The following is a 25,585-nucleotide window of genomic DNA, read 5'->3' on the forward strand; positions in this document are numbered from 1 at the left end:
GTATGTTTTTTCTGCATTTGTGCACACTTTTTTTTTACAATTTATAAAAATAATTGCAACCTGTATATTTTTTATATATCACTTGTTTTACATTTTTACATATAATTTTTACATTAAGAATACCTTTTTTTTTCTTTTTTATAAAAATACATTTTTTCCTTCTCTATATTTATATTACTTTTTAAAAACATTTTAATTGCATTTTTGCATTATACATTTTTTACATTTCAGATTATTTTTAAATGTATTTCTGCAGTATTTTTTTTTTACATCTCAAATTTTTCCATTTTTGCACACTGTATTTTTTGACATTATATATACTTTTTTCATTTTTGCACATGTACATATTTAGATTACAGATTTTTTTTTTTACTTTTTAGCATAACATGCTTCTTTCTATTAGATTTGACAAATATTTTATTACACTGTCAATATGTTAAATTACTTCTGTAAATAGTTTTTGGGCCAAAAATAGTCATACTACTACTAATAATAGTAATAATAATAATTCCTGCATCATTCCACCCAAACTGAATAACTTTGTCCTGTAGTTTCTGTACAGTGGTGGACATCAGTCAGTCAGCAATCCTGTAAACTGAAAGTAAAATGTCCCAAAATGCCGTTAGGGTTTAGTTTTCTTTTGGCTGTGGTTTTATGAGAATAAAAGTTGGATATTTAATTTATTCTGTCAAAGACCAGCTAGAAATATGAGTTTAAACTCTGAGCAGTAAATCGGTTTCAGGCTCTGTACTGGAAGAAATCCAGATATCAAATATAATAAACACCAACTATTGCTCTAAGTAAAACATTTTCCTGACATGTGAGTGGTTTGGTTTCTAAACATGGAAATAAAATCCTGCAATTTTTGTTTAAAAGCTGAAACTTACTCCTCTGCTCAGTCTGTTGTAGTTCCTGATGGGTCGGTAGAGGGCGCTATGAGTCCTCTTTCCTTTGTTCAGCTCAGATCTGCAGTTCAGGTGTCCTCCACTAACATTTACTACTCTCTGCATGTGCTTCCTCATTATTTATGGAGCTTTTTATGGCTCCAACTGCTGCAGTTTGCTGCTTAAATGCCATTTATCGTTAAAGTTCTGTGTGAATTTTCACCACGAGTTTCATTTAATTTAGATTTATTAAACGGAAACAGTTCTATCAACACACGGAAACACCTATTTTTAATAAAACTGCAGTTGAAACTCGTAAAAAACGCAAATACGAGCTCCTGTTGGGGCAAACTTTGATAATAAATCCATCAGCCGTCCTCCCTCCGCTGCTCTTCCCGCCTCCGGCGCTCTGATTAGCTCTGAGCCTCTAAAGTCCCTCCCTTGGATGGCTGTGATTGGCCCACGGAGCCGCCGGTCTCGGGGAGCGCCCGGCTCCAGCAGAGACGCGCCGCTGCTGCTCCTCTCCGCCGTTTCAGTGCGTCGAGCGGCGGAGGGAAGCGGAGTCTGCGCGTTTAGTTGTGTCCAAACAGCGGCGGAGCGCTTCTTCCTCCTCCAGAGCCGCGGGCATCCCGGGAGGCAGCAGCCGTGCACGCCTCGGACCGCGGCGCCAGGAGAGGACAGCGCGCTTCTTTTTTAAAAACCTCCTCCTTCTCCTTTCTCATTTTGACTCAGTGAGGCTTAAATATTCCGCTCGTCCCTGATGCTAACCAACACTGCGCGGCCGGAGACATGTGGACTGATCCGGGGAAACTGCGCCGCGTCTCGCTAGTGTGTCTCCTCCTGACGCTGTGGGCCGAGGTGAGAACTTTACTCCAACTCCGGAGGAAGTCTTGTTTTGGTGGAGGAGGTTAAATGCTGGCCTTAATTGGATTCATGTGATGTGGACTTTGGAGATAATTTCGCTTTGCGCGTAAAGAAAAATCTCCAAATGCTGCACTGTGCCATGAGCGCTCCGTGCGTAAAAACCGAAATCTACCGTTTTTCTACCATGTTTCCAAACGTTTGAGCGCTCTGACTCCTAAACTTTGCCAAATAGTTGAGAGAAATAGCTTCACGCGTCTCCACCTGCTCAGAAGAATCGCAGAAACGCCTCCAAATCTTTTATTTTCTCGGTTTTTGGTCCGATTTTTTTCGCCATATGTCCAGAAAAACGAATCCAAACTGTTTAAATTCATGGAGCTGGATGTGTTTGTAGTGTCTCCAACTCTGGAGTCCAACTGTGCCAAAGTGTACAGTAGTGTGGGCAGCGCGGTGACTGGACGCAGCAAAGAGGAGAAAAAAAAAACACTTTTCTTTCTCATCTGTCCATGCAGTGACATAATTCCACTTGTTTCCAAACGGATTTGGAGACTTTTCATGGAATAAATCACATTTCTGTTTCATTATTTGACATCTGGTTGTAAAAAATACTCAGAATTCCTGATTTAAACGCGTAAAATGCCACTTTTCATACTTTAAAAGTTGCAAATGTACTGTAACAAGATGAAAAAAGCGACATTTTTGCATCGCTCTGACCGTTTTTCTTCCCTTCAGGTGTCTCAGGCCACCGGATATTTCGAGCTGCAGCTGATCTCGGTGGAGAACCCGAACGGACAGCTGCTGAATGGGGACTGCTGCGACGCGGAGAAGAGCGCGGCGGAGGGCCACTGCGGCGCGGACGAGTGCGACACCTACTTCAGAGTGTGTTTAAAGGAATACCAAACGGAGGTCACGACCAACGGACCGTGCACCTACGGCTCGGAAACTACTAAGGTTATCGGTGGGAATACTTTTCAGTTCAAGGGCGGCCAGAAAACCGGACAGAACCGGAACAACGACGCCGGGAAGATCACCATCCCCTTCCAGTTCTCATGGCCGGTGAGTGCTGCAAATGTGCGGGGGGGGAGATGCGCAAATGTCTTGGTTTGGTGCGCGTAAAAGTTGGATTTTAGTGGCTAGATGGCGCAAAATACGCACCTGAGTTCAAATTATGTGCAGTTATCGGTTCTTGGTTGCCAAGTTTGTGTCTAAAATGTGGAGTTGCGTGTTTAATTTGGATGTTTTTTTGGCGTGGAATCCTTTATCCACCTCTTGGAGAGTGTTATTTGGCACAGTTTGGCGCACTTTTGCACAATTCTGGATAGATGGCGCAAAATAGGTACCTGAATTCCACTTACTGGTTCTTGATGGCCAACTCTGTGTGGACGTGTTATATTTGGATGTTTTGGGCGTTGAATCCTTAATCCGCCTCTTGGAAAGTGTAATTTGGCAGTTGCAATCTGTAGAAGTTGGATTTTAATGGATAGATGGCGCGAAATACGCACCTGAGTTCAATTTATGTGCACTTATCGATTGTTGTTGACCAATTTTGTGTCTATAATGTGGAATTGCCTGTTATATTTGGGTGTTTTTGGCGTTGAATCCGTAATGCACCTCTTGGAAAGTGTGATTTGGCGCAGTTTGACGCACTTTGGCACAATTCAGTGTAATCTAAAGTTAGATTTTAATGGATAGATGGCGCAAAATACGCACCTTAATTCCACTTATCGGTTCTTGGTGGCCAATTTAGTGCCTAAAATGTGGAGTTGCGTGTTATATTTGGATGTTTTTTGGTGTTGAATCCTTAATCCAGCTCTTGGAAAGTGTGATTTGGCACAGGTTGGCGCACTTTGGCACGGTTTTCTGTAATCTCCCGTTGCGTTCCGCTCAGTCTTCTTGTCAGTTTGGCAACTTTTTGGCTTCTTTACACAACCAGTCATCTCATGTTAAGCTTCACATTCACTCTGGGAGGGAGGTTTTTTTCTGTGCCGAGGCCCCGAGCGCGCATGACGCACGGCTTTTACGCACGGCGGCGGTGCAGTTTGATGAGTTACCAAATCAGCCGCTTGTTTGCGCGGCTTCAGCGTGTGAGAGCAGAGGAGGGGGGTGTTGTTGTGGCAGCGTTTGAAGGGGGAAACGAGGATTTTTACAGCAAGTGCTGATTAAGAAGTAGCAGGTAACTTATTATCTAATCCAAACACAGCAGCGAGCCAATCAAAACCCGCCGCTGCGCCTTATTCGGAGCCCCAGCGTGGGAAACGGGATCAGCGCTGGCAATCAGAGCCTCGTGAAAACCGCTGTTCCACCCACAGATCTGTATCAGGGAGGCTTTAATGGTCAGGAAGAGTCACAGGTTTGATTCCCACAACAGCTGAGTGAGCTGTCAAAATAAAGCTCCAGTCATCATGAGTCAAACCGGAGCAGGCTAACGTTAAAGTGCAGCCAATAATCTCAGAATATCAGCTGGTTCTGAGGTGTTAAGTCCAGTAATCAGCCAGCCAGTCAATAGATGAACCAGAAAACCGTTTGTGCTGAAAATATCTTCATCTTATCTAGTCGTTTTTCAGAGTTTTTCAAGATACAGAAGCTCATTTAGTGCATTCTTGGTTTATGTTACTTTAACACTGAACTGTTATCAAAAATGACTTGAAGTTTATAAAGTTTATTGTATATATACTTCATATTTCCCAGATTCAACTTCAAACATGAGGATTTAGTTGTTTTTCTCTCCTTTTTCCAACAATATATTGAGCATTTTTTAGTTTTTCATAGTTTCCTCAGATGAAATCAACACTTAGGACGTTTCTTTCAACTCTAGAGAAGTTTGATGAGTTTAACTTTCTTAACTTCCAGCAGTTTCTGGATGTTTTTAGCACATTTTTGCTCACTGTGGTTCATTTTTCACTGCAGTATAAAGTCCTGCACCTCTATACAAGCAGAACAACCATGAAGAAGGAAAAAGAACTCAGAAATGTCACATTTAGAATGACAGAAATCATAAAAAGATACATAGAAGTTGAACTTATGGTTATTTATTTACCAAACAGTGGAGTCAACATAAACATGACATATATCCAAGTGACCAAAGTCGTCTTACATTGTGTAGATACTTTTTGCATTTTTGCAAATTCTGCAAACTCCACGTTTTTCCCTCTACTCTGCTCATCATGTAGAAAGATGTTTCACCATGCTGAATGTATCTTCCAACAACTTGCTCCTCTGTTCACTGTTTCTGAGCCATGCTGCATTTATTTTATTCATCCAGTAGCTTTGATTCTGCTTTTATTTATATGCTCTGTGGAAACACTGCCTGCAATTCAGCCAAAAGCTTTTTGAATTTTTGTCATGTGATGGTTGATCACATCTGAGTCGTTCATGGATTCTCATTTGCACCAAGATGTGCAGAATATTTTGTCTTTTACAGAATCTAGTTGTAACAAAAGATTTATTTTTGGTGAATTTGTAAATGAGACAAGTAGAATGAAGTGATTTTGATGATGTCATGATTTAAAGCTTAGATTTGGCTCATTTTCCCATCACATCTGGAAGTTACACATGAAAATCTGAGAATTTCTTTTGTTTTCACATATTCTGGTTCTGTACTTTTAGTGTTTTTTTGTTTATTTTTTTTAAGTCCTGGAAACCTGAAAGCTCTCTGGATTTTTGACAGTTGGTCGCAGCTTAATCAGTCATGAGTTCATGATTGCGCCGAGGACTGCAGAATTTTGAGTTTTTGTCCAGAATCTGGTGCAAGCGGATCATTTTTGGCAAGTTTTTGAGTAAGACCTGTAGGATGACGTGTTTCTTGATGAAATACTGTGATTTTAAGCTTGGGTTTTGTGATTTTTGTGATGGAACCATGAGTTGCACTTCACTGGTTCAAAAGACCATTGGACAAATAAAAATCTGATGATTTTTCTTCTGTTTTTGCAATTTGGGGCTTAGATAAATGTTGTAATTTTGGTGATTTTAAAAAAAGATGTGCTGAAGTGTGCAAAATTTGTAGTTATTTTACAGAAACTGGTGCAAACAGTTATTTTTTTGACTAATCTTTAAATGATGCACATAGGGTGAAGTGATTTTGATGAAATATTGAGATTTTAAGCTTAAATTTGGCTGTTTTAAAAAAAATTGAATGACGCATCACACATGATTGGTTCAAGGACTTTTGGAAAGATAAAAGTCTGGGGATTTTTTTCTGTTTTTGCAGTTTGTGGCTCTGATAAATCCTGTAATTTTGTGGCTTTTTTGCAAAGATGTGTTGAAAAGGGCAGAATTTGTAGTTATTTTACAGGATCTGGTGTAAAAAGTTAATGTTTTGAGCAAGTTTTTGAATAAAACAAGGAGGATAAAGTGATTTTTAATCATAGATTTGGATGTTTTTCATGATGGCGCTGCATGTTGCACGAGTTGTTCAAGGACTTTTGGAAAGATAAAAGTGTGGGGATTTTTTTCTGTTTTTGCAGTTTGTGGCTCTGACAAATGGTGGAATTTTTGTATATTGTTTTATAAAGATGTCTTGAAGAGTGCCAAATTTTGTGCAATAGGTAAAATTTTTTTGACTAATCTTTAGATTTTAAGCTGAGATTTGTCTGTTTTTAAAAAATACAGCCACACATCACACATGGTTGGTTCAAGGACTGTTGGAAAGATAATATTCTGATGATTTTTTTTCTGTTTTTACAGTTTCTGGCTCTGATAAATGGTGTAATGTTAGTGCTTTCTTAAAAGGAAAACAAGCCTTTAAATTTGTCACCAGGTTTTGAGGGTGAAAGCATTTTAGAAAACCAACCAAACTTTAAACCACTTCTAGAAATTCTTGTGTAAAATGCTGCAAATCTGTCGTATTAATTAAATTTTGTCGCGTCCCTGCGGTCCTGTTTGCTGTAAAACCCAGAAACCCCGCTGCTGGCCGTACGTTTGGCTGCTTCGTGTCTCTGGTCGTCTCCGTGAGCCGTCCATTCATCTTGCCCTGGTCAGCTGTCAGCGGAGGGGAGATGGGGTAGTAAGTCGGGGCCCGGCGGGCGGATCGGGTTTCCATTAAGTTGTGAGTCGCTGGATATCGGTGTCAGTCGCTCTCAAACGAGCCACGCTGCTGCTCAATCTGGGCCGGGGGATGCCTTTACCTCGTTACCGGGTCATTGTTCAGCGCAGGGGTCAGTGTTTTCCACTATCTGCCCCGGGAAGGGGGCAGGAGGGGTATTAAGGCAGCAACTTCTACTGATGTCCAGGGCTTTTAGAAATGTCGCCACGTTTCTGCAGCAAAGTTACAACATTCAGGCTGCGAGAGATGATTTTTAACTGTCGATTCAACTGTCAGGACTATTCTAGGAGCGGTTCGGTCCAGAAATGTTGTGGTTTTTCTCAGAAAGAGGTCCCAAAGAGGGCAGAAAATGGACATTTTTGCCTAATTTTTGCATGAAATCTAGTGAGTTTAGTCGTGTCGCCTTTGAAAGTTGAAAGATCACAAAATTGCAGAATTTTTTGTTTATTTTTTCACAATCTGGTGCATTTAGTTAATTTTATGGCAAGTTTTTGAATAAAACATGCAGGATAAAGTGATTTTTAAATGTAGACTTGGATATTTTTCTATGATGGAACTGCATGTCGCTCATGATTGCGTAATTTTTCTTTTTTTTGAATGTTGCACAAAAAGGTTAGTTTTTGTCAAGTTTTTGCATGAAATCAAGCGAGTTTAGTGCAAATATGGCAATTTTAAAGTTAGATTTGATTGTTTTTCAGGATTTAACTATATGTTGCTACTACTTCATTCAAGGATCTGGTGCTATAAGTAATGCAGGATAAAGTGTTTTTTTTAAATGAAATATGGCAATTTTAGGTTAAGATTTGGCTATTTTTCAGGATGGAGCTGCACATCGCATGTGATTGGTTCATGGACTTTTGGAATGATAAAAGTCTAAATATTTTTTCTGTTTTTATAGTTTGTGGCTCAGATAAATGGTGTAATTTTGATGATTTTTTTTAAAAAGATGTGTTGAAGAGGGCAGAATTTTTAGTTTTTTCACTGAATCTAGTGTAATAGGTAAATTTTTAGCATGAAACATGTTGAATCAAGTGAAATTTGGTGAAAATATGACGATTTTAAGCTGAGATTCAAATATTTTTCAGATTGAAGTACGTCACTCCTACTTCATTCAAGGACTGTTGGGAAGATAAAAGTCTGATGATTTTTTCAGATTTTACAGTTTGTCACTTCAGTAAATGGTGTAATTTTGTTGATTTTTTTTTTTTTTAATTTTAAGAAAAGATGTGGCAGTTAATTATTTTGACTAATCTTTAAATGATGGGCATGAGGTGAAGTGATTTTGATGGAATATTGAGCTTTTAACCTTAGATTTGGCAGTTGTTTTTTTTTTTTTTTAAATTTACCCACACATCACACATGATTGGTTCAAGGACAGTTGGAAAGGCAAAAATCTGATGATTTGTTTTTACAATTTGGAGCTCCAATAAACGGTGTAATCTTGTTTATTTTTTTTAATTCTGAAAACTCTAAATGTCTGCCTTCTGACTGTTGGTCTCAGCTGAGTCTTTCATGACTTGTAAGTTGGAGCAAAGGCTGCAGAAGTTTTTGATTTTTTTTTTTTATGCACTCTGGTGCAGTTACTTAATTTTCATGGCAAGTTTTTGAATAAAACACGACTGACTGAGCTGTAAGCAACATTCATGTGAAGAACTGAATTTAGTTAATATTCTCTGAGCCTTTTTTAACTCATGCTGTGATGGAAAAGACTCCATTAGTGACGGGAATAAACCTCAGGACTTCATTGTTCTGTTTTCATCATTTCTTTTTCCTGTGATGAAAACAGCATTAATGTAGTTTAACCTTCTGAACTCCAAGCAGCAGTTTGTGGCCGTTTCTTTGCTCCTGTAGCATTTTTCTTCACCGTTTCCTCATTTTTCACTGCAATCTAAGGTCCTACAGCTCTATGGAAACGGAACAACCTCGACTTTGATAATGTAACAAATTTGAAAAACTATTAACAAATATTGGGAGAAACTCTGCTCATCATCTGTAGAAAGGTGTTTCTCCATGCTGAATGTATCTTCAACAACTTGCTCCTCTGTTCACTGTTTCTGAGCCATGCTGCATTTATTTTATTGGTCCAGTAGCTTTGATTTCCCTCTCAGTCTCTCTGTGGAAACACTGCCTGCAGTTCAACTGAAAAGTCTGTGAATTTTTTGCCACAAAAGTCTTAGTCACTGCTGAGTCATTGATGACTTCCTGGTTGCGTTCAGGATCACAGAATTTTCAGTATTTTGCAGAATCTGATTTGAGCAAACGGTTTATATGTGGTGACTTAAAAAATAAAATAAAATTAGACATGTAGAATAAAGTGATTTTGAGGAAATATCACAGTTTTAAGCTTAGATTTGATTAATTCTCATGATAGAATTGCACATCCCACATGATGTGTTCAAAGACTGTTGGAAAGTTGAAAGTCTGAGCATTATTTCTGTTTTTAGAGTTTCCGGCTCTGATAAATGGTGTAATTTTGTTGATTTCTTATTTTATTTTTATTTGTTTAAAAGACAGCTTGCCTTGCAAACCCACTGACAGGTCTTGTGACTAAGTGGATATGGAAGAATTATGGAAAAACATTTTGCCAAAACCAAATTTTAAATCATTTCTACAAAGCAAATACTGTAGATTTATTGAGTTAATTGAGAATCACCACATTAATGCAGTTACATTTGCTTAAAAACAAAATGCCAAAGTGGTGTTTTTGATGAATTTTATATAAGACATGTAGAATAAAGTGATTTTGAGGAAATATCACAGTTTTAAGCTTAGATTTGATTAATTTTCACGATAGAACTGCACATCCCACATGATGTGTTCTTCGACTGTTGGGAAGTTAAAAATCTGAGGATTTTTTCTGTTTTTACAGTTTCTGACTGATAAATGGTGAAATTTAGTTGATTTTTTTTTTTAACGTTGTTTTTGAAAGATAGCGTGCCTTGCCTTCCTAGATTTGCTTGAAAACAAATGCATGTATTTAAATATCAGGATTTTAAGCTCATATTTGTTTAATTTTCCTGACTTAGCTGTATATAACAGATGATCAGTTCTATGACTGGGAAAACTGAAAATCCACCAATTTTTTCTGTTGTTACAGTTTCTACTTTTGATCAACGGTATAATTTTAATGATTTTTTTTACAGATTTTAATCACACATGACGTTTTTTCTGAGTTGCTGTAGTTTTAGAGACATTAAAGCTACAGGTTCTGAGATCAGAAATAAACTTTTACACCTGTTTGTCTCCAGCAGCTGTTCTCCTGTTATAATTAATACAAAATTTAAGTTGATTTAACCGAATAAAATTACATCTTTTGAGATTATTTTTTCAGGTTTTACATTGGAAACATTATTTTCATGGGATGTGTTGACATAATAATGTTGCATCAACTTAATATTTTGTGTAATTTATACTGTAATTTCTATATTAGTTGATTTAAAACTAAATTTAAAAACTAAATTGAAGCAACCTAATATTAGAGTTTTGGGGATTTTTTAAAAAAGCCTTTTTTAGGCTTTAAGCTGTATATTTGTCTAGTTTTTCTATCAGAATTGTACATAGCAGATGAGTAGTTCAAGGACTGTCGAAAAATTGAAAATCCGATGATTTTTTCAGTTTCCACTGTTTCTACTGTTGATAAATGGTGTAATTTTAGTGATTTTTTTTTTTTTTTTAAACATCTCTTAGTCACGTGATGGTTTTTCTGAGTTGCTGTCCTTGTGGAGACATTAAAGCTGCTGTTTCTGAGATCAAAAATAAACTTTTACACCCGTTCCAGCAGCTGTTCTCCTTCTATAATTAATATTTCCGTTAACGGGGCTCTTTCAGAACTCTGTGGCGTGACGTCGGCGCTAACAGAGCGTTTCTTGTGTCTCGGTGGCCTGTAGCCTCTGGTGCTGCTTTAGTGGACTCGGCTCGGTCTCCAGTATCTGGGCCACTGGTCCTGACATGAATCAGAAAAAGAAGCAGCATATTGTTCTTCTCCTTCATCTTAACCCCTCTGGCATGTTTGTTCATGAAAGGCCAGCAGACGGGGGAGGCGGTGATGGGAGGAAGATGGAGGCGGCCGACCCCTTCTGGAGGTGAAAAATCAAAGCAGGGAGGTATTTTTAGGAGATGCTTTTACAGTAGCAGAAAGCAGCAGCGTTTCCTCCCCCTCCCTCCCCCAGACCTCCCCCTCCTGGGGTATTTTTAGAGCCCCTGTCCTGCCCTCACCCCTCCGAGAGCAAAGCAAGGATCGTTGGGTTTCTCCGGCGAGGACAGAGGTGGAACAGCTGCTCCTCCTCCAGGAATAAATGTTTCAGGAAAAGCGGCTTGGATTACAGAAGATCGGCTTCTCAATCACAAAGTGCAGAGTTGGACGACGAGTCTCGGTCCTCATCGGGTCTCTCATTCTGCCGAGTGCATCTCTGGCACTTTGGAGCTTTTACAGCTGATTGGTTTTAGGTGGAAAAGAGGTTAGAAGGAGTCGAGGTGGAGCAGATCAGTGACCTGAACTCTGACAGCAAAAAATCTGATGTCGTCCTTTAGATGGACGCTTTAACCTGCAAACATTATTTTAATGGATTTAGTTGACATAACAATGTTGTGTCAACTTAATATTTTGTGCAATTTAAACTCTCATTTCTGCATCAGTTGATTTAAAACTAGATTATAGTTGAGGTAACCTAATAAAATTAGATTTTTTGGGATTTTTTTTCAGGTTTTACATTGCAAACATTATTTTGATGGATCATGTCGACATAACAATGTTGTGTCAAATTAATATTTTGTGTAATTTAAACTCTAATTTCTGCTTTAGTTAATTTAAAACTAGATTTAAGTTGAGGTAACCTAATAAATTTTTGATTTTTGGGCATTTTTTTTTCAGGTTTTACATTGCAAACATTATTTTGATAGGTTGTGTTGACATAATAATGTTGCATCAACTTAATATTTCATGTAATTTGAACTCAAATGTCTACATTAGTTGATTTAAAACTAGAGTTGTGTTGAGCTAACTTCCTAAATATAAATTTTTAAGTTTGCTAACTTAAACATTTATATTGATAATTACTGTAATTAAATGTCTGTGTTACATATCAATTAAAATTTTCATTATTTTAATGAGTTATGTTGATAATGTTCCATTAACTTAATATTTTAACTAAATACTAGTTGGAACAACTTGATTTTTATGAGTAATAAAGCTATTAAACTTAAACGTGTGTTTATGCCATCAAACATCTTTTATTTGAGGAAAAGCTAATTCCCTCTAACTCAATTTAGTTAGTTGGTTGAACACAGTTATGACGTACAATTTAATATTTTGTGTAATTTCAACTCAAATTTCTGCATTAATTGATATAAAACTTCATTTAAATTGAGGTAACTTAATGAAATTAGATTTTGGGGGATTTTGTTTTCAGTTTTTAAGTTGCAAATATTATTTTAATGGGCTTGGGGACATAATAATGTTGCCTCAACTTAATATTCTGTGTAATTTAAGCTTAAAGTTCTGCCTTAGTTAATATGAAACTGTATTCAAGTTATGATAACTCGATAAAATAGTTTTTTTTTATTACAAGTTGCAAACGTTATTTTGGTGGGTTGTATTGACGTAATGATGTTGCATTAACGTAATATTTAGTGCAGTTTACACTCCAATTTCTGCATTAGTTGCTTTATAACAAAATTGAAGTTGAGATAGCTTAATAAAATTCACGTGACATCTAAGTTAAAGTCAGGATTTGAAATTTCTTCCTATACCTACTAAACACTGGAGCGACTTAATTTGCCTACTTGTGTTCATAATTATGGCAACTGAAAACTGTAAAACTTTAAATAATGTGGAAATACCAGTTGGAACAACTTAATTTTTAATAGATAATCAACTTAAAAACTTGAATTTGTGCTCCCAGTCATTAAGTCATCAGTAATTAACAATTTAACCTTAGATTTAAGAGGACAAACTAGTTTGTTGCTTGGACTTAATTAGAACATTTAAGTTGCAAACATTCTTTGATGGGTCATGTTGACATAATGTTGCATGAACTTTAGTGTTTTGTGTAATTTAAGCTGAAATTCCTGCATTAGTTGATATAAAACTCAATTCAAGCGAGGCAACCTAATGAAACTGGCTTTTTACCTTAATTTTTCCTCAACTCAAAGTCAGAATTTGAAGTTCCTAACATTAAAGAAAGAAAAATTTTCAAATTTTCCAGCTTCAAACCTTAAAAACACTTCAAACTTTTTAAATAACATGCCAATACTAGCTGGAACTACTTGTAAATTTGCATTTATGCTGCCAGGTATTGGTTAGGTGGGTTAAGTAAATAGAAAATCAAATTCTTCTTAACTAGATGTAGTTTATGGTTGAACATAATTTCAGTAGAAGTTGCCAGAACTCTATAATATTGATGTAAACTGTTGAGTTTTTTTTTTTTGTTTTTTCTTGTTGTTGAGCCTAAACAGTATTTTTCAATGGTGGTTAGAGAAACTAAAGCCATATTTTTACATTTTTCTGCTTTGTACAGTCTGCTTTGCTTGAATCACACCTGCTTTTTTGTATTATTTTACATTTTTTAATGATATTTAAGACAAAATATTGCAGTCAGCAGGGAGTTACTTGACTTTATTGGTTAAAACTGGAGCTGCAACTTCAGAAATTAGCTAAAAATCCCATTTATTGTGCAGCAGACTGAACACTTCTTTATCTCTGCGACTGGAATGTAGTTATTGAGCAACGACTGAGTTCTTTAAAGAGTTTTCTTCAAGCTGAAGTCTGGAACTGTCTGTCTGTTGTTGGTGGAAACGGCTTGAAATGGTGTAAGAAGCACAGAAAAGATGAAGAACCCGATTGTTCTGAAGCTGAATTAAACCGTTTATGAACATTTTCATAACATCTTAGATATTTAGCGACTTGAAGCAGCTTTATTGTGCGGTTTTTCTTTCTTTCATCCATGATTTCAGTGATTCTCTGCTGTAACTTCGGTCAGCTGCTCGTCTTTCCCACGCTGGTTCCACGTCAGATGACCGGTTTCTGGTCTGAGGAGTGTAAAGAAGCGATTAGCTGCCCGACTGATCGATTGTGGATGCAGCTCGTGGATCTTTAGAGACAGATTTATGGACTTCTAGAGTAAAAATGTTGATATCGTCACATAAAGAACACCGGAATCCCACACAGGGACACAAACAGAACCAGAAAGTTCACATAAAACTCCTTAAAATGAATGTAAGTCAATGAAAGACCACATAAAGAGTGTGTTTTATGAGATATTTATTGTGAGTTTCTTCTGTCTGGAAAGACTTGATCACTCTAGAATGATTTGGAGTGATTTTCTAGGGGAGTAAATCTGCATCAGAATTAAAAAATAATCCTAAAATAGCAGAAAAAAGGTTGATTTCTTTGGATGTCATTCAGATTTTTTTCAGTCAGAGCTTTGTGTTGCTGATTTAAATGGTCAGAATTAAACTTTTACCTGTTTTTAAGAGCAATTATTAAAAAAGTTTAAAATGAGAAAATGTCTTAAATAGGAAGGTAGAATTGTATTTTCTTGTTTTTTGCAACAAATGCAAGATAGAACCTGTTTTTCATCAACATTTTCCTTTCTGTAACCAAATTATTTCCTTAAAACTGACTACAGCTGCACAATAATGGACAAAATCATAGATATTTAAACAGAGTGCTGCTTTTGCTTCCATATTTTGCTACTTTCCGATAACATTTTCAATTTGAAACCTGAAAACAATCTCATAGAAACTGAAAATAAATAAAATTAGACCCAAAATACCTCTCTTTTTAAATTTTTGTCTTATTTAGAGACACTACAATTTACCGATGTTCCCTAAATGCCTCACATGCAGGCTACAGTAGATGCTAACTATGCTAGCTGTGCACAGAGAAGCTTCTAGTCTCCGCTCAGTTACTGCAGCATCTCAGACAGATGTAAGGCTAAAAATTACTTTGAAAAGAGTAAAATAAAGAGTTTTAATGTGAGATTTATCCAAGTTGAAATCATTTTATTTTCAGGGACTATTTTATGAGAAAAGCCTTTAAAACTTCGTTAAATCATCGGAAGCCAAAATTGCGATCGAGACATGCTTCGTTTTTACGACTAAATCTTCATTTTACATGTTTTTTTTCCTGTTTTTTGTTCAGTTTCCTCTGCACATGTGAAGCCTGCATGTCAAAAACTTTGTCTCTTTTATACAAAGTTAAAAAAACAAAACTAGATGTGTGCAAAAAGCCTAAAATCGGAGTAAATTATGTTCTATCTGATGGACTTTTTATGTAGATTTGTCATGGAAAACTATGGGAGAACACTTTTCTTTGTCTGTCAGCCAGCAAAAATAGTTGTAGCACGATGGATTTTAATTAATTTACATATTGCAATGCCAATGCTAAGACTTTATACATGCATTACTTTGATTTTTTTCCGTTTTTATTCATTCTTTAAAATTATTTCCACGCATTTTTGAAATTGGGCTCCATTTCTGCACATATTCGTGGCCTCAAACTGTTCAAAGTTTCATGCTTTTATGAAGGAAAAAGCATCATTTTCACACAGAAGCTGCAGAATATTTTTTAAAATGCTTAATAACGGTGGTTTGTGGCGTTCCAGCTCTGATTGTGGTTCATTCCTGTGTACATGTGTGGAGATAAAAGCCATAAAGAGCCTGTTAGCGCTGATGAAACCCAGCGAGCAGCTTCAGAGAGACGACCGAACCCTCCTTTGTTCTGTGTTTATTTACCTCCTGACATCTCCCATCGACATCGTGTTGATCTTGTCCATCTCTGAGGAGCAACGCCCTGCTGCCGCATGCTTTAACATCTTCTGGATAGCTTGTTTTTGCAAGCTTTGAGGGTGTGTTCACACCTACAGTTTGCTGTTTTTGGTCCAAAATAGACCCAGAAAAGACCGTAGTGTTGTATTTCTGTCAGACTCGCACTGTTGAGGAGCTTTATGAAGCAGCACCAAGGAGAGTTTTGGATTCCCATCATGCACAAAGTCAGAGAATCCTTAATTCAGAGGTTTTTATGCAGCTTAATTCTGCATCTCTGTTGTTTGTCCTGGAGAAATAAGTGACAGATTAAGACGCTGCAGAGTTCACGCTGAAACATTCCCGGCATGAAGTGACTCATCAGAAGAACGCTGAAGAAACCCTTCTTCTGCAGTGAAGTCCTCTGCCGGGACCGGGTGAAGGTTCAGGAGAGTTTCTCAACTCACATGGGACTAAAATCAGTTGCTAATCTGTTTCCCAATTCCAGCAGAAAAACCCCCGACACACTTCTCAGCCCACAGCGGCTCCAACATCACGTCTAAACTGCTTTTGTTGGAGCGTAGCTGCAGAAAAGTGAAAGTTCTGGTGGATATATGGCAGTAAAATCAGCTTTAAATAAAGTTCTGGTGGATTTATGGTAGTAAAATCAGCTTTAAATAAAGTTCTGGTAGATTTATGGTAGTAAAATCTAGAGGTCGACCGATATGGGATTTTCAAAGGCCGATACCGATTTTTAAAAAAATTTTCAGCCGATGGCCGATATATAAAGCCGATTGTAGAAGCCGATTTTTAAGGCCGATATCCTTTTTTTTTTTTTTTAAAGCACATCGATTACAAAAGGCAATTTAAACACTAAAAGTATATACATGTATATATTATAAATTAAATACACTAGTAGAACTCTAACATTTATTGAACACAAAAAGTGAAAAAGTACAATAACATAAAGAAAATACTTAAAGTTTACAAAAAATACAATTAAAAAGTAACCTGAAAGTGGTTAGGGTTAGGCTTGTTGTTGCCTGGCTCACTCGCTCCGCTCATGCTCCACTCTCTGAGTGCCGAGGGTCCTTCTAAGGGAAAAGCGGTCGCGGCAGCTGCCCGTACGGGTGCCTGATCACAAATGGGCTTTTTTTTTGTAAATATCGGCCGATGGCCGATATTGAGAAAGGTCCATATATCGGCCCAAAATATCAGCCAGCCGATATATCGGTCTACCTCTAGTAAAATCAGCTTTAAATAAAGTTCTGGTGGATTTATGGCAGCAAAATCTGCTTTAAACTAAAGTTCTGGTGGATTTATGGCAGTAAAATCAGCTTTAAACTAAAGTTCTGGTGGATTTATGGCAGTAAAATCAGCTTTAAATAAAGTTCTGGTGGATATATGGTAGTAAAATCATCTAAATATGAAAGTTCTGGTGTTATATGTTAGTTAAATCAGTGTTAAGGATATTTCTGGTTTGCTACAGCATGGATTTTTTTGTCATATTTGTCACTTATAAAAACCTGGTACTCACCAAATTCATTACAGGGATCTACACAGTTAAAAATGTGGTATTTTTAACTGTATATTTTTTGAAGAATTTACTGTTATTTACCAGATTTCTGGTGTCTTGTTTATTGTTTTATTATTACATATAATAGCTAGTAAAATAACAGAAAAAAGGAATTATTTTCCATGTTAATTGTATTTTTTTTTTTTAAAAAAAAAGCTGTAAATGTCCACATAAAAAATTAAAAATAGTAGTTTTTTTAAAAAATTGACTGTAAAATTACTATTTTTGCTTAATTTAAATCAGAAAAAAGTTATTTTAAAGAAAAAATATGCATTTAAAATTGACAAATTCAAAATATTTTTATATATATATATATATATATATATATATATATATATATATATATATATATATATACATGTATATTCTTCTTTTTAAAATATTATTATATTCTTTTTTAATAATCAAATAATATCTGAAAAAAGGATAACTTACATGTGGACTGTTAAAAACAAACAAACAAAAACAGGCCACAACTGTAAATAATGTCCACAATAAAAACCTCTCGTTAAAATTTTTATTTTTTATAGATAGATTGAGTGTAAAATGACACTTTTTAATACTGTGTTTAGATCAGCGGGAAAAAAAGGTATTTCACAGATTTTCCCTGGTTTGTTGAATGAAGATTAAAAAAAATAATAAATTCACAGAAAAAAATGAGAATTTACATGTTGACTGTCAAAATTAAACAAACAAAAAACATCCAAAAGGCCAAAACTGTAACTAATGTCCACATCAGAAATTCATATTTTTATGAATATTACTTGGTTCCTTTCACAACATTTTACCCAGAAATTATACACATTTTTACTATATTAAAACAGCACAAAAAGGCAGATATTTGCAGATACTTAAAAGAAAAATAATATATTTAAGATTAGAAAATTTTAATTGTATTTTAAACATATTTTGCAAATTTTTCTTGTTTTGCTGAATTACCAGTAATTTCTAGTAAAATCACAACAAAATAGAATTAATTTACAAATTGACTTTAAAACAAACAAAAACATTCCAAAACTGTACAAATTCCCTGATCAAAAATCTATATTTTTGCAAATATTAGTAATATTACACTATTTTATTTAATTTAAACAAGTTAAAAATGTCATCATTTTACAGATATTTGCTGATATTTTCACAGTTGTTGCAGTTTTGAACGTCACAGCGTTCCATTATTTTTTGACATATTTTTTCTTGCTTGCTGTCATTTATGTATTTATTTATTTATTGAAGCAGTTTTTATGTCAACCCAGCAAACTGCACTGACTTTGGGGAATTAAATAAATATGATTGACTGCTCCAGTATTCAATAGTTAAGGGAAAGGACTTGAAATCCTGAACTCAAGGTGAAGAAAAAATTTATTATGGAGCCAATTTCATGAAGTTTCCTCAATTTGATTTAGTTTTTTATCAACTAATGCAGACATTTGAGTTCAAAATTACACAAAATATTAAGCTGATGCAACATTCTTATGTCAATCACCAAATAAAATCTTTTTATTTTACCTTATTGTTAATTTATGCTCAGTTTAGAGTGCTTTTCTTACTTTTAGATCAGTCAACTAGTCTTAGTTTAATTTTATTTTTAACAAATTGGGAATTTAGTGTTTAGAAATGTCTTTAAATTCAATTTAAACCTAACTTGCATCTTTTTCTCTGATGCTCTGTTTTGTATTTGCATCTAAACTGCATCACATCTGTTCTTTTCTGCTCTTAAAGCTCTTAAAGTTTCAAACCCTCTGAAGAGTTTCTGGTTGAAACAACAGAAGCTTCGTCTCTCAGCTCCCACTTTAAAAATAGTTCCTCTGCTGCGAGCCGTCGCTTCCTCACTTCAGGTGAAGTCAGGTGGTGTTAACGGAGTCGCTGAGGCTTTTTTCCCACGGCGTGAATATCACTGACTAAACAAGGGCTGCTTTAACCCCTTTGAGCAGGAACAATGACTTTATACCGGAGCTTTTGTGGCCTGATATTAAGTTATGGAGTCGAGTGCAGGGAGGAGAAACTGTAGAGGAGGCAGCTGCTCGGCCTCAGTGAGGGTTTTAGAGCGTTTATGTTGCTGCTGAGATGGAGCTGTGAGGATTTATAGCAGCATGTAGCTAGAAGAGAATAAAGAAAAGGAAGCTTTAAAGTCTGTCTTAGAGGTTGTCCTGGTTTTCCTACATGAAGCAAAACAGTCTGAGTGGAGACTAGAAGCTTCTCTGTGCATAGTTAGCCTAGCTAGCATTGACTGTAGCCTGCATGCGAGGCATTTAAGGAACATTTCTAAACTGTAGTGCCAGTAAATGAGGAGATTTGGGTATAATTTTATTTAGATTTTGCCTCGAGATGCACTTTATTGTGACTGTTTGACATCACTGGGAGCTTCAAGAGCCGTTGTAGAGGTTGTTCTGATTTTCTTGCAGCTTCTGCTGGACTCTGGGAATCTTATGTCCAGAAAAAGTTTTATGAAGCTAGAACAGTCTGAGGTGATCCTATATAGAAAGGAAGGAAAATGAAACCAGGTATTTTTGGTGTATCACAGTCAATTATTGCTTGGTAGCATCATTAACAAGCTGAAGATCCAAAACTACAAAAACAGTAGGTCCTGTTGGTGTTGCCAAATCAGATGAAACAAATAAAGTCCAAAGGGAGCACAGGAATTTGGTTTCTTAAACCCAACTTAAACTAAATATTAGAAATGTTCACCTCTTAATGAGGAGAAATGAGGAGATTTGGGTACAATTTTATCACATTGAGCCTCTAGATTGTAGGAGAAGATTGTCTTATTTTGATGGTAAGATTTGCACATTAGGGGAAATGTGAAGTGAAAGCAAAGCTGATTTATACCTAAAATCGATGAATAATAAAAATCTGACAATAGAATGCTTTATTTCACTTTATTCAAACAAATTTTTGATTTCTAACCTGTCTGAGCTGCTAGATGCTAGCATCAAGCTTCTCTGTTCTCGATTAGCCTAGCTAGCATCTTCTGTAGACTGCATGTGAGGCATTCAGGGAATGTTTGTAAACTGTAGTACCTACTGATAAGCAAATTTTTAGCAAATCAGGAGATTTGTGTGCAGTTTTGTTTATACTTTGCCTCTAGATGCAGAGAATTCAGGTCATGATTGGTTTGTGTCTTATTCTGACGCAAAGATTCGTATATTAGCAAAAATGAAGCACAACAAGGATGCGAAAGTAGCGCTGTTTGGTCACAAAAATCAATCATTATTTAATGCTGATCAAAAGAATTACACAAAATCTGTCAATAGAACACTTTATTTTACTTTATTCAAACTAATTTTTGGTTTCTTTCCTGTCTGGGCTGCAGTAATTGATGGAGACTAGCAGCTTCTCTGTTCTCGATTAGCCCAACTAGCATCTTCTGTAGACTGCATATGAGGTGTTTATGGAACATCTGTCAATTTTTAGTGTCTAATTAGAAGATTTGGGTGCATTTTTATTCATATTTAGCCTCTAGAACTCAGGTGAAGATCATCTAAAGTCTTATTTCGATGCAAAGATTTGCACATTAGTGAAAATGTGGTACAACATCAAAGTGAAAGCGGCGCTACTTAGTCCCTAAAATCAACATTATTCAAGATAATTGTGAATATTTTGTCCATTATTGTTCTTTTTGACATATTTGAAGACTCCTTTCTGCTCCTGCTTTTGCATAATATTCCTCTAGTCCCGTCTTTGCTGCAGGTTTAAACTCTTGAACCTCTGCAGCTTCGTGCAGCTCGTAAAAACACTCGCCATTCTGCCCACTTACACTCCTCGGTTTCAGCTCCTCCGGCTCGATGTGGAAACTCGGCCAGTTGTGAAAAAGCGAGTGGATTTCCTCACTGAGCCGCTGTGGACTTTTACGGTCATGGTCGGACTGAACTTGGCTCCTTCTGTCTGGTCTTTTCCAGCACTTCGCTTTGTTTACAATCGAATCTTTTGCTTCTCTGCTGGTCGTACTAAACATTCCCAGTAACACGAGACAATCTGCTCATCTTAATGTGCTCTGATTAAGATAATAAAGTCATTTTTCTTAGCATTAGTGCCGCTATGAGGCAGAGAAATGGCTCAGATTGCATTTAAACTCTTCACTCTCTTTATTCCTGTCAGATATTTCTGTGCTTTTATGTTTGGTGGCAACTTCGGATGCACCTTCACTTTCTTACACGGCTGTAGAAAAAATTCAACAGAGACGATACAATCACAAAACAGACATTATGAGAAGAGAGATTGTGGTTGTAGGACAAGATAAAGTGGTGAAGCTGAAGAAAACATCAGAGCTATAAATGTGCTGTTGAGTGCAGCATCTGATTACAGACGATTTGATGAGGAGGCAATAAAAAAAGGATTGTTGTGCTCAGATTTTATCTCCGTACGTGCTGCCACTTTTGGGTTTGAAGTCAAATAAAAACTGTAGAAATGAATTCAGTATGTGATGGAAATGTTCCTGGAGCAGGTGGAAAATGCATCATTTTTAGAGAAAATACTCTACTTGTTTTTTAGGATTTACATCTATTTTTCTTTTGGAGTGATTTCATTGGTTATTATTTGTAATTAAACAAAACAAAGAAAATATGCAAAATGACAATTTAAAAATAATATACAAATTTTTAAATCCTTATGTATAATTTTTCTTTAAGATAAAGGCAAATTTCTGTAAAAAAATGTGTACAAATTTAAACACTGTAAAAAATTGTGTAATTTTACAGTCAAGCATTGAAAAAAAATCATAAAATTACAGATTTTTTAGATTTTTGGGGGGATTTTACTGGATAATTTTACTTTAAAATATTGTCATATACATCTTTTAAAAAGAACAAATTACTATTTGTAAAAATATAGACTATTGATGTCGGCACTATTTACAGTTTTGGCTCTTTTTTCTGCAGTTAACATGTAAAATAGTACTTTTTTCTGTGATTTTTACAGATTTTATATGCAGTTCAACAAAACTGATAAAATCTGGACTACTAACAAGTTTCCAGTCTTCAATATACGTAATTTTTCCATGAAATGACAGCAAAAATCTGCAAAATAAGGATTATTTTTCAGATGTGCATATAATAAAAATGGTAGAACAAACAAAAACTGTAGAAACAAGTTGGATATGTGATAGGAGATGAAAAAATGCCTCTTATCATCTTATATGGATTTCTAGGAAAGGTTTCGGTTAAATGTGTGGATTGGAGGAGCAGGTAACGGATTTAAGGCGGTATTTTCTCTCTCTTGATTTACTATGAAAGACTAATTGAGAGAATTCCTCTCCGCCACCGTGACCTGCGGCTCCAGAAATAGCGTTTTACGGGTTTGGTGTGGGAAAAATGAAGTGGGTCATTTGTGCGAAGACCTGATTAGATTAGCTTTGATTAGATTCGCAGTCTGAGCGCGGCGTCCTCGGGGAGAAAAGGTGGTGCTGGGCTGGTTTCCGCTAATAACGAGCTAAATTAACCGGCAGACACATGATTTATTCATGGCAGCAGGCGAACAGGTGTGACGTGACAGGTGTTAGCGCCGACTTTATTATCTGATTTTTTTCTTCCTCCTCTCATCACAACCCAGGAAAGTTGCTAATTGGGTCTTGGGGTTTATTTTTTTCTAAATTATTAACAATTATCAATCCCCTGCTGCTGGGAGTTTTCAATTAAAGGAACATTTCACTTCAATCTTTACTTCGAAAGCACTTAAAAAAAAAAAGTAATTTTCAGTATAAAAAAACAAAAAAGATTACATATAAGACATACAGACATATTAACGATTTAAATCCTACACTGTAAAAAAAAATGAAAAAATATGTAAGAAAAAATGCAGACTACTGTGCTGTTCCAAAACTGTAACAAATGTGAAAATAACATAAAATATCTGTATAATAATTATATTTTTATCTAATTTAAATACAGAAAAACTGTGATTTTATTGTAAAAGAAAGAATTACTATATATGTGGGCATTCCTTACAGTTTGTTTTTTTCCTCTTTTTACAGGCAACTTTTCTCTTTAATGCACATCATTTTTCTTTGAAATAACAGCAAATGTGTGTGGAGTAATCATATTTGGCAGATCTGAAAACAATAAAAAATTGTAATTTTATCTTCAAATATTGTAAAATAATTCATTACTATTTATAAATTCAGATTTTTGATGTGCACATTTTTGCATTTTCGACCTTTTTTTCCACTGTTATCGTGAATTTGTAATTTTTTCTACAATTTTACTAGATAATTAGTCTTTCAAATAACAGCAAATATCTGGAATATAATGATATTTTTGGTTAATTTAACCATGCACTAATTTTTTGGAGTATGCAGGTTTGGGAACCTCAGCATCATGTTTTGACTTTTTGCAGATGATGGGATTATGTTCCTATCTGTTCTGTGATTTTACTGGATATTTTCTCTGTCAAGTAACACCAAATATCTGGAATAAAATGATATTTTTGGTTAATTTAACAATGTTGCAATTTTGTGGTTATGGACAGAGTCTGAAGGTTTGAGAACCTCAGTGTCGCGATTCGACTTTTTCCAGATGATGTGATTCTCTTATTACGGCAGTTTGCAGCCAAGTGCAAAGCTCCGAATCTAAGCTTTAAACTGGTGGATTAATTCCTGGGAAAACTTAGACCGCCTTGATGAAGATGAGATGGATTTACCAGCTCAAACCTTCACTTGTGGTCAAAAGGAAAGGTCTGAAAGTTCTCTGTTGGGTTGATATGGACATTTTTGTAGTTTTGACCTTCATTTCATTGTTATCACATAAATTTATACTAATTTCTATGATTTTACTAGATAATTTTTCTTTCAAATGACAGCAAATATCTAGAATTATATTTTTGGTTAATTTAATTATGTCATACTTTTATGCTTGTGGGCAGAGTCTGAAGGTTTGAGAACCTGAGTCGCAATTTGACTTTTTGCAGATGATGTGATTCTGTTAGCTTCATTGAGTATAAAGCACCAAGTCTAGGGTTCTTTGCTGGAAACTGGTGGATTACTTTCCAGGAAAAATTAGACCATCATGGTGAACATGAGATGAATTTACCAGCTCAAAGTTTCACTTGTGGTCATGAGGTCTCAAGTTTTCTCTGTTGGGTTGATGTGGAAATTTGTGCAGTTTCGGCGTGTTTGTTTTACGGTTATCATGTGAATTTATACTTTATTATGCGATTTTACTAGATGATTTTTCTTTCAAATAAGAGCAAATATCTGGGACATAATTTTTTTTAGTTAATTTAACAGTGTCGTAATTTTGTGGTTATGGACAGAGTCTGAAGGTTTGGGAACCTCAGTGTCGCGATTCGACTTTTTGCAGATGATGTGATTCTGTTAGCTTCATTTAGTGCAAATCTCCAAATCTAAGATTCTTTTCTGGAAACCGGTGGATTACTTCCTGGGAAACTTTATACCATTGTGGTGAAACATTGTGATGGATTTACCAGCTCAAAACTTCAGTTGTGGTCTGGAAATTTTCTCTCTTGTGTTGATGTGGGCATTTTTGCAGTTTCAGCTTTTTTATTTGAAGGTTATCACATAAATGTATATTTTTTTTCTGTGATTTTTAGATCATTTTTCTTTCAAATAACAGCAAATATCTATCATATGATCATATTTTTGGTTAATTTAACAATGTCATAATTTTTTTGGTTATGGACAGACTCTGAAAGTTGCGATTCAGCTTTTTGCAGATGATGTGATTGTGTTAGCTTCATTGAGTGCGAATCTCCAAATCTAAGATTCTTTGCTTGAAACTCACGGATTACTTCCTGGGAAAATGAAGCAGTGTTACCAGTGATTTGGACATTTTACCAGACCGTCGTGGTGGAGATGAGATGGATTTCAAACCTTCACTCGTGCTCATGAGCTCTGGAAGTTTCCTCTGTAGGGTTGCTGGTTCAGCTTTAGAGATTAGCGTGAGGAGTTCGGACATCAAGAGAGTCGCCTCAACAAGAGTCCGCTGAGATGATTCAACATCTGATTAGGATGTTTTCTCCTTGGCACCGCCGTTTGGAGGTTTTCCGAGCAACTAGCATTAGATCTAGAACTCACTCAAGGGATTACATAGCTCATCTGGCCTGGGAACACCTCGGGATTCCCAAGGAAGAACTAGGAACCACTGCTGGGAGAGGAATGTCCTTCATAGTCTGCTGCAACCACTTTTTTCCTGGATGTTAAAGTCTGACTACATTTCCACATCAGCCACAGCGACATTTTATCGGTTGTTGTGGACGTCTAAAGATTTACGACTAAGTGTGACATCCACTGTATAGTCATTGAAACAGAAATACATTCCTGTCTTTTCAAGCACTGTAGTTTCAAATGTTTTTGTTGCTTTAGCCATTTTTCTGCAAAATTAATCCTAATAGGAGTTAAAGTCTCACTTTAAATGGTGTTTTGCACCAAAACAGCAGCAAGTTACTGAGCAGCAAATCTAGCAAATCTAGCAAATCTAATCTTCAGCAAACTGGATTATTCTAAGATTTTGAGCTTTTTTCCTTTGATGATAT

At 35.9% G+C, this 25,585-nt stretch overlaps 1 protein-coding gene across 2 annotated transcripts in view; it reads left to right on the forward strand.

Annotated features, from left to right (window-relative positions):
- The first annotated feature begins 1,408 nt into the window (after nt 1-1,408).
- LOC111584144 (protein jagged-2-like) overlaps nt 1,409-25,585 on the forward strand; it is an 85,454-nt gene continuing 61,277 nt past the window's right edge. For both annotated transcript variants that reach the window (XM_023293398.3, XM_023293399.3), the window contains exons 1-2: nt 1,409-1,742; nt 2,478-2,801. In XM_023293398.3, coding sequence (XP_023149166.2) covers nt 1,674-1,742; nt 2,478-2,801 — 393 coding nt within the window. In that variant the 5' untranslated portion in view covers nt 1,409-1,673. The remainder of the gene's footprint in view (nt 1,743-2,477; nt 2,802-25,585) is intronic.

This window comes from Amphiprion ocellaris, chromosome 20, assembly GCF_022539595.1.
Source record: "Amphiprion ocellaris isolate individual 3 ecotype Okinawa chromosome 20, ASM2253959v1, whole genome shotgun sequence".
Classification (NCBI taxonomy): Eukaryota; Metazoa; Chordata; class Actinopteri; family Pomacentridae; genus Amphiprion; species Amphiprion ocellaris.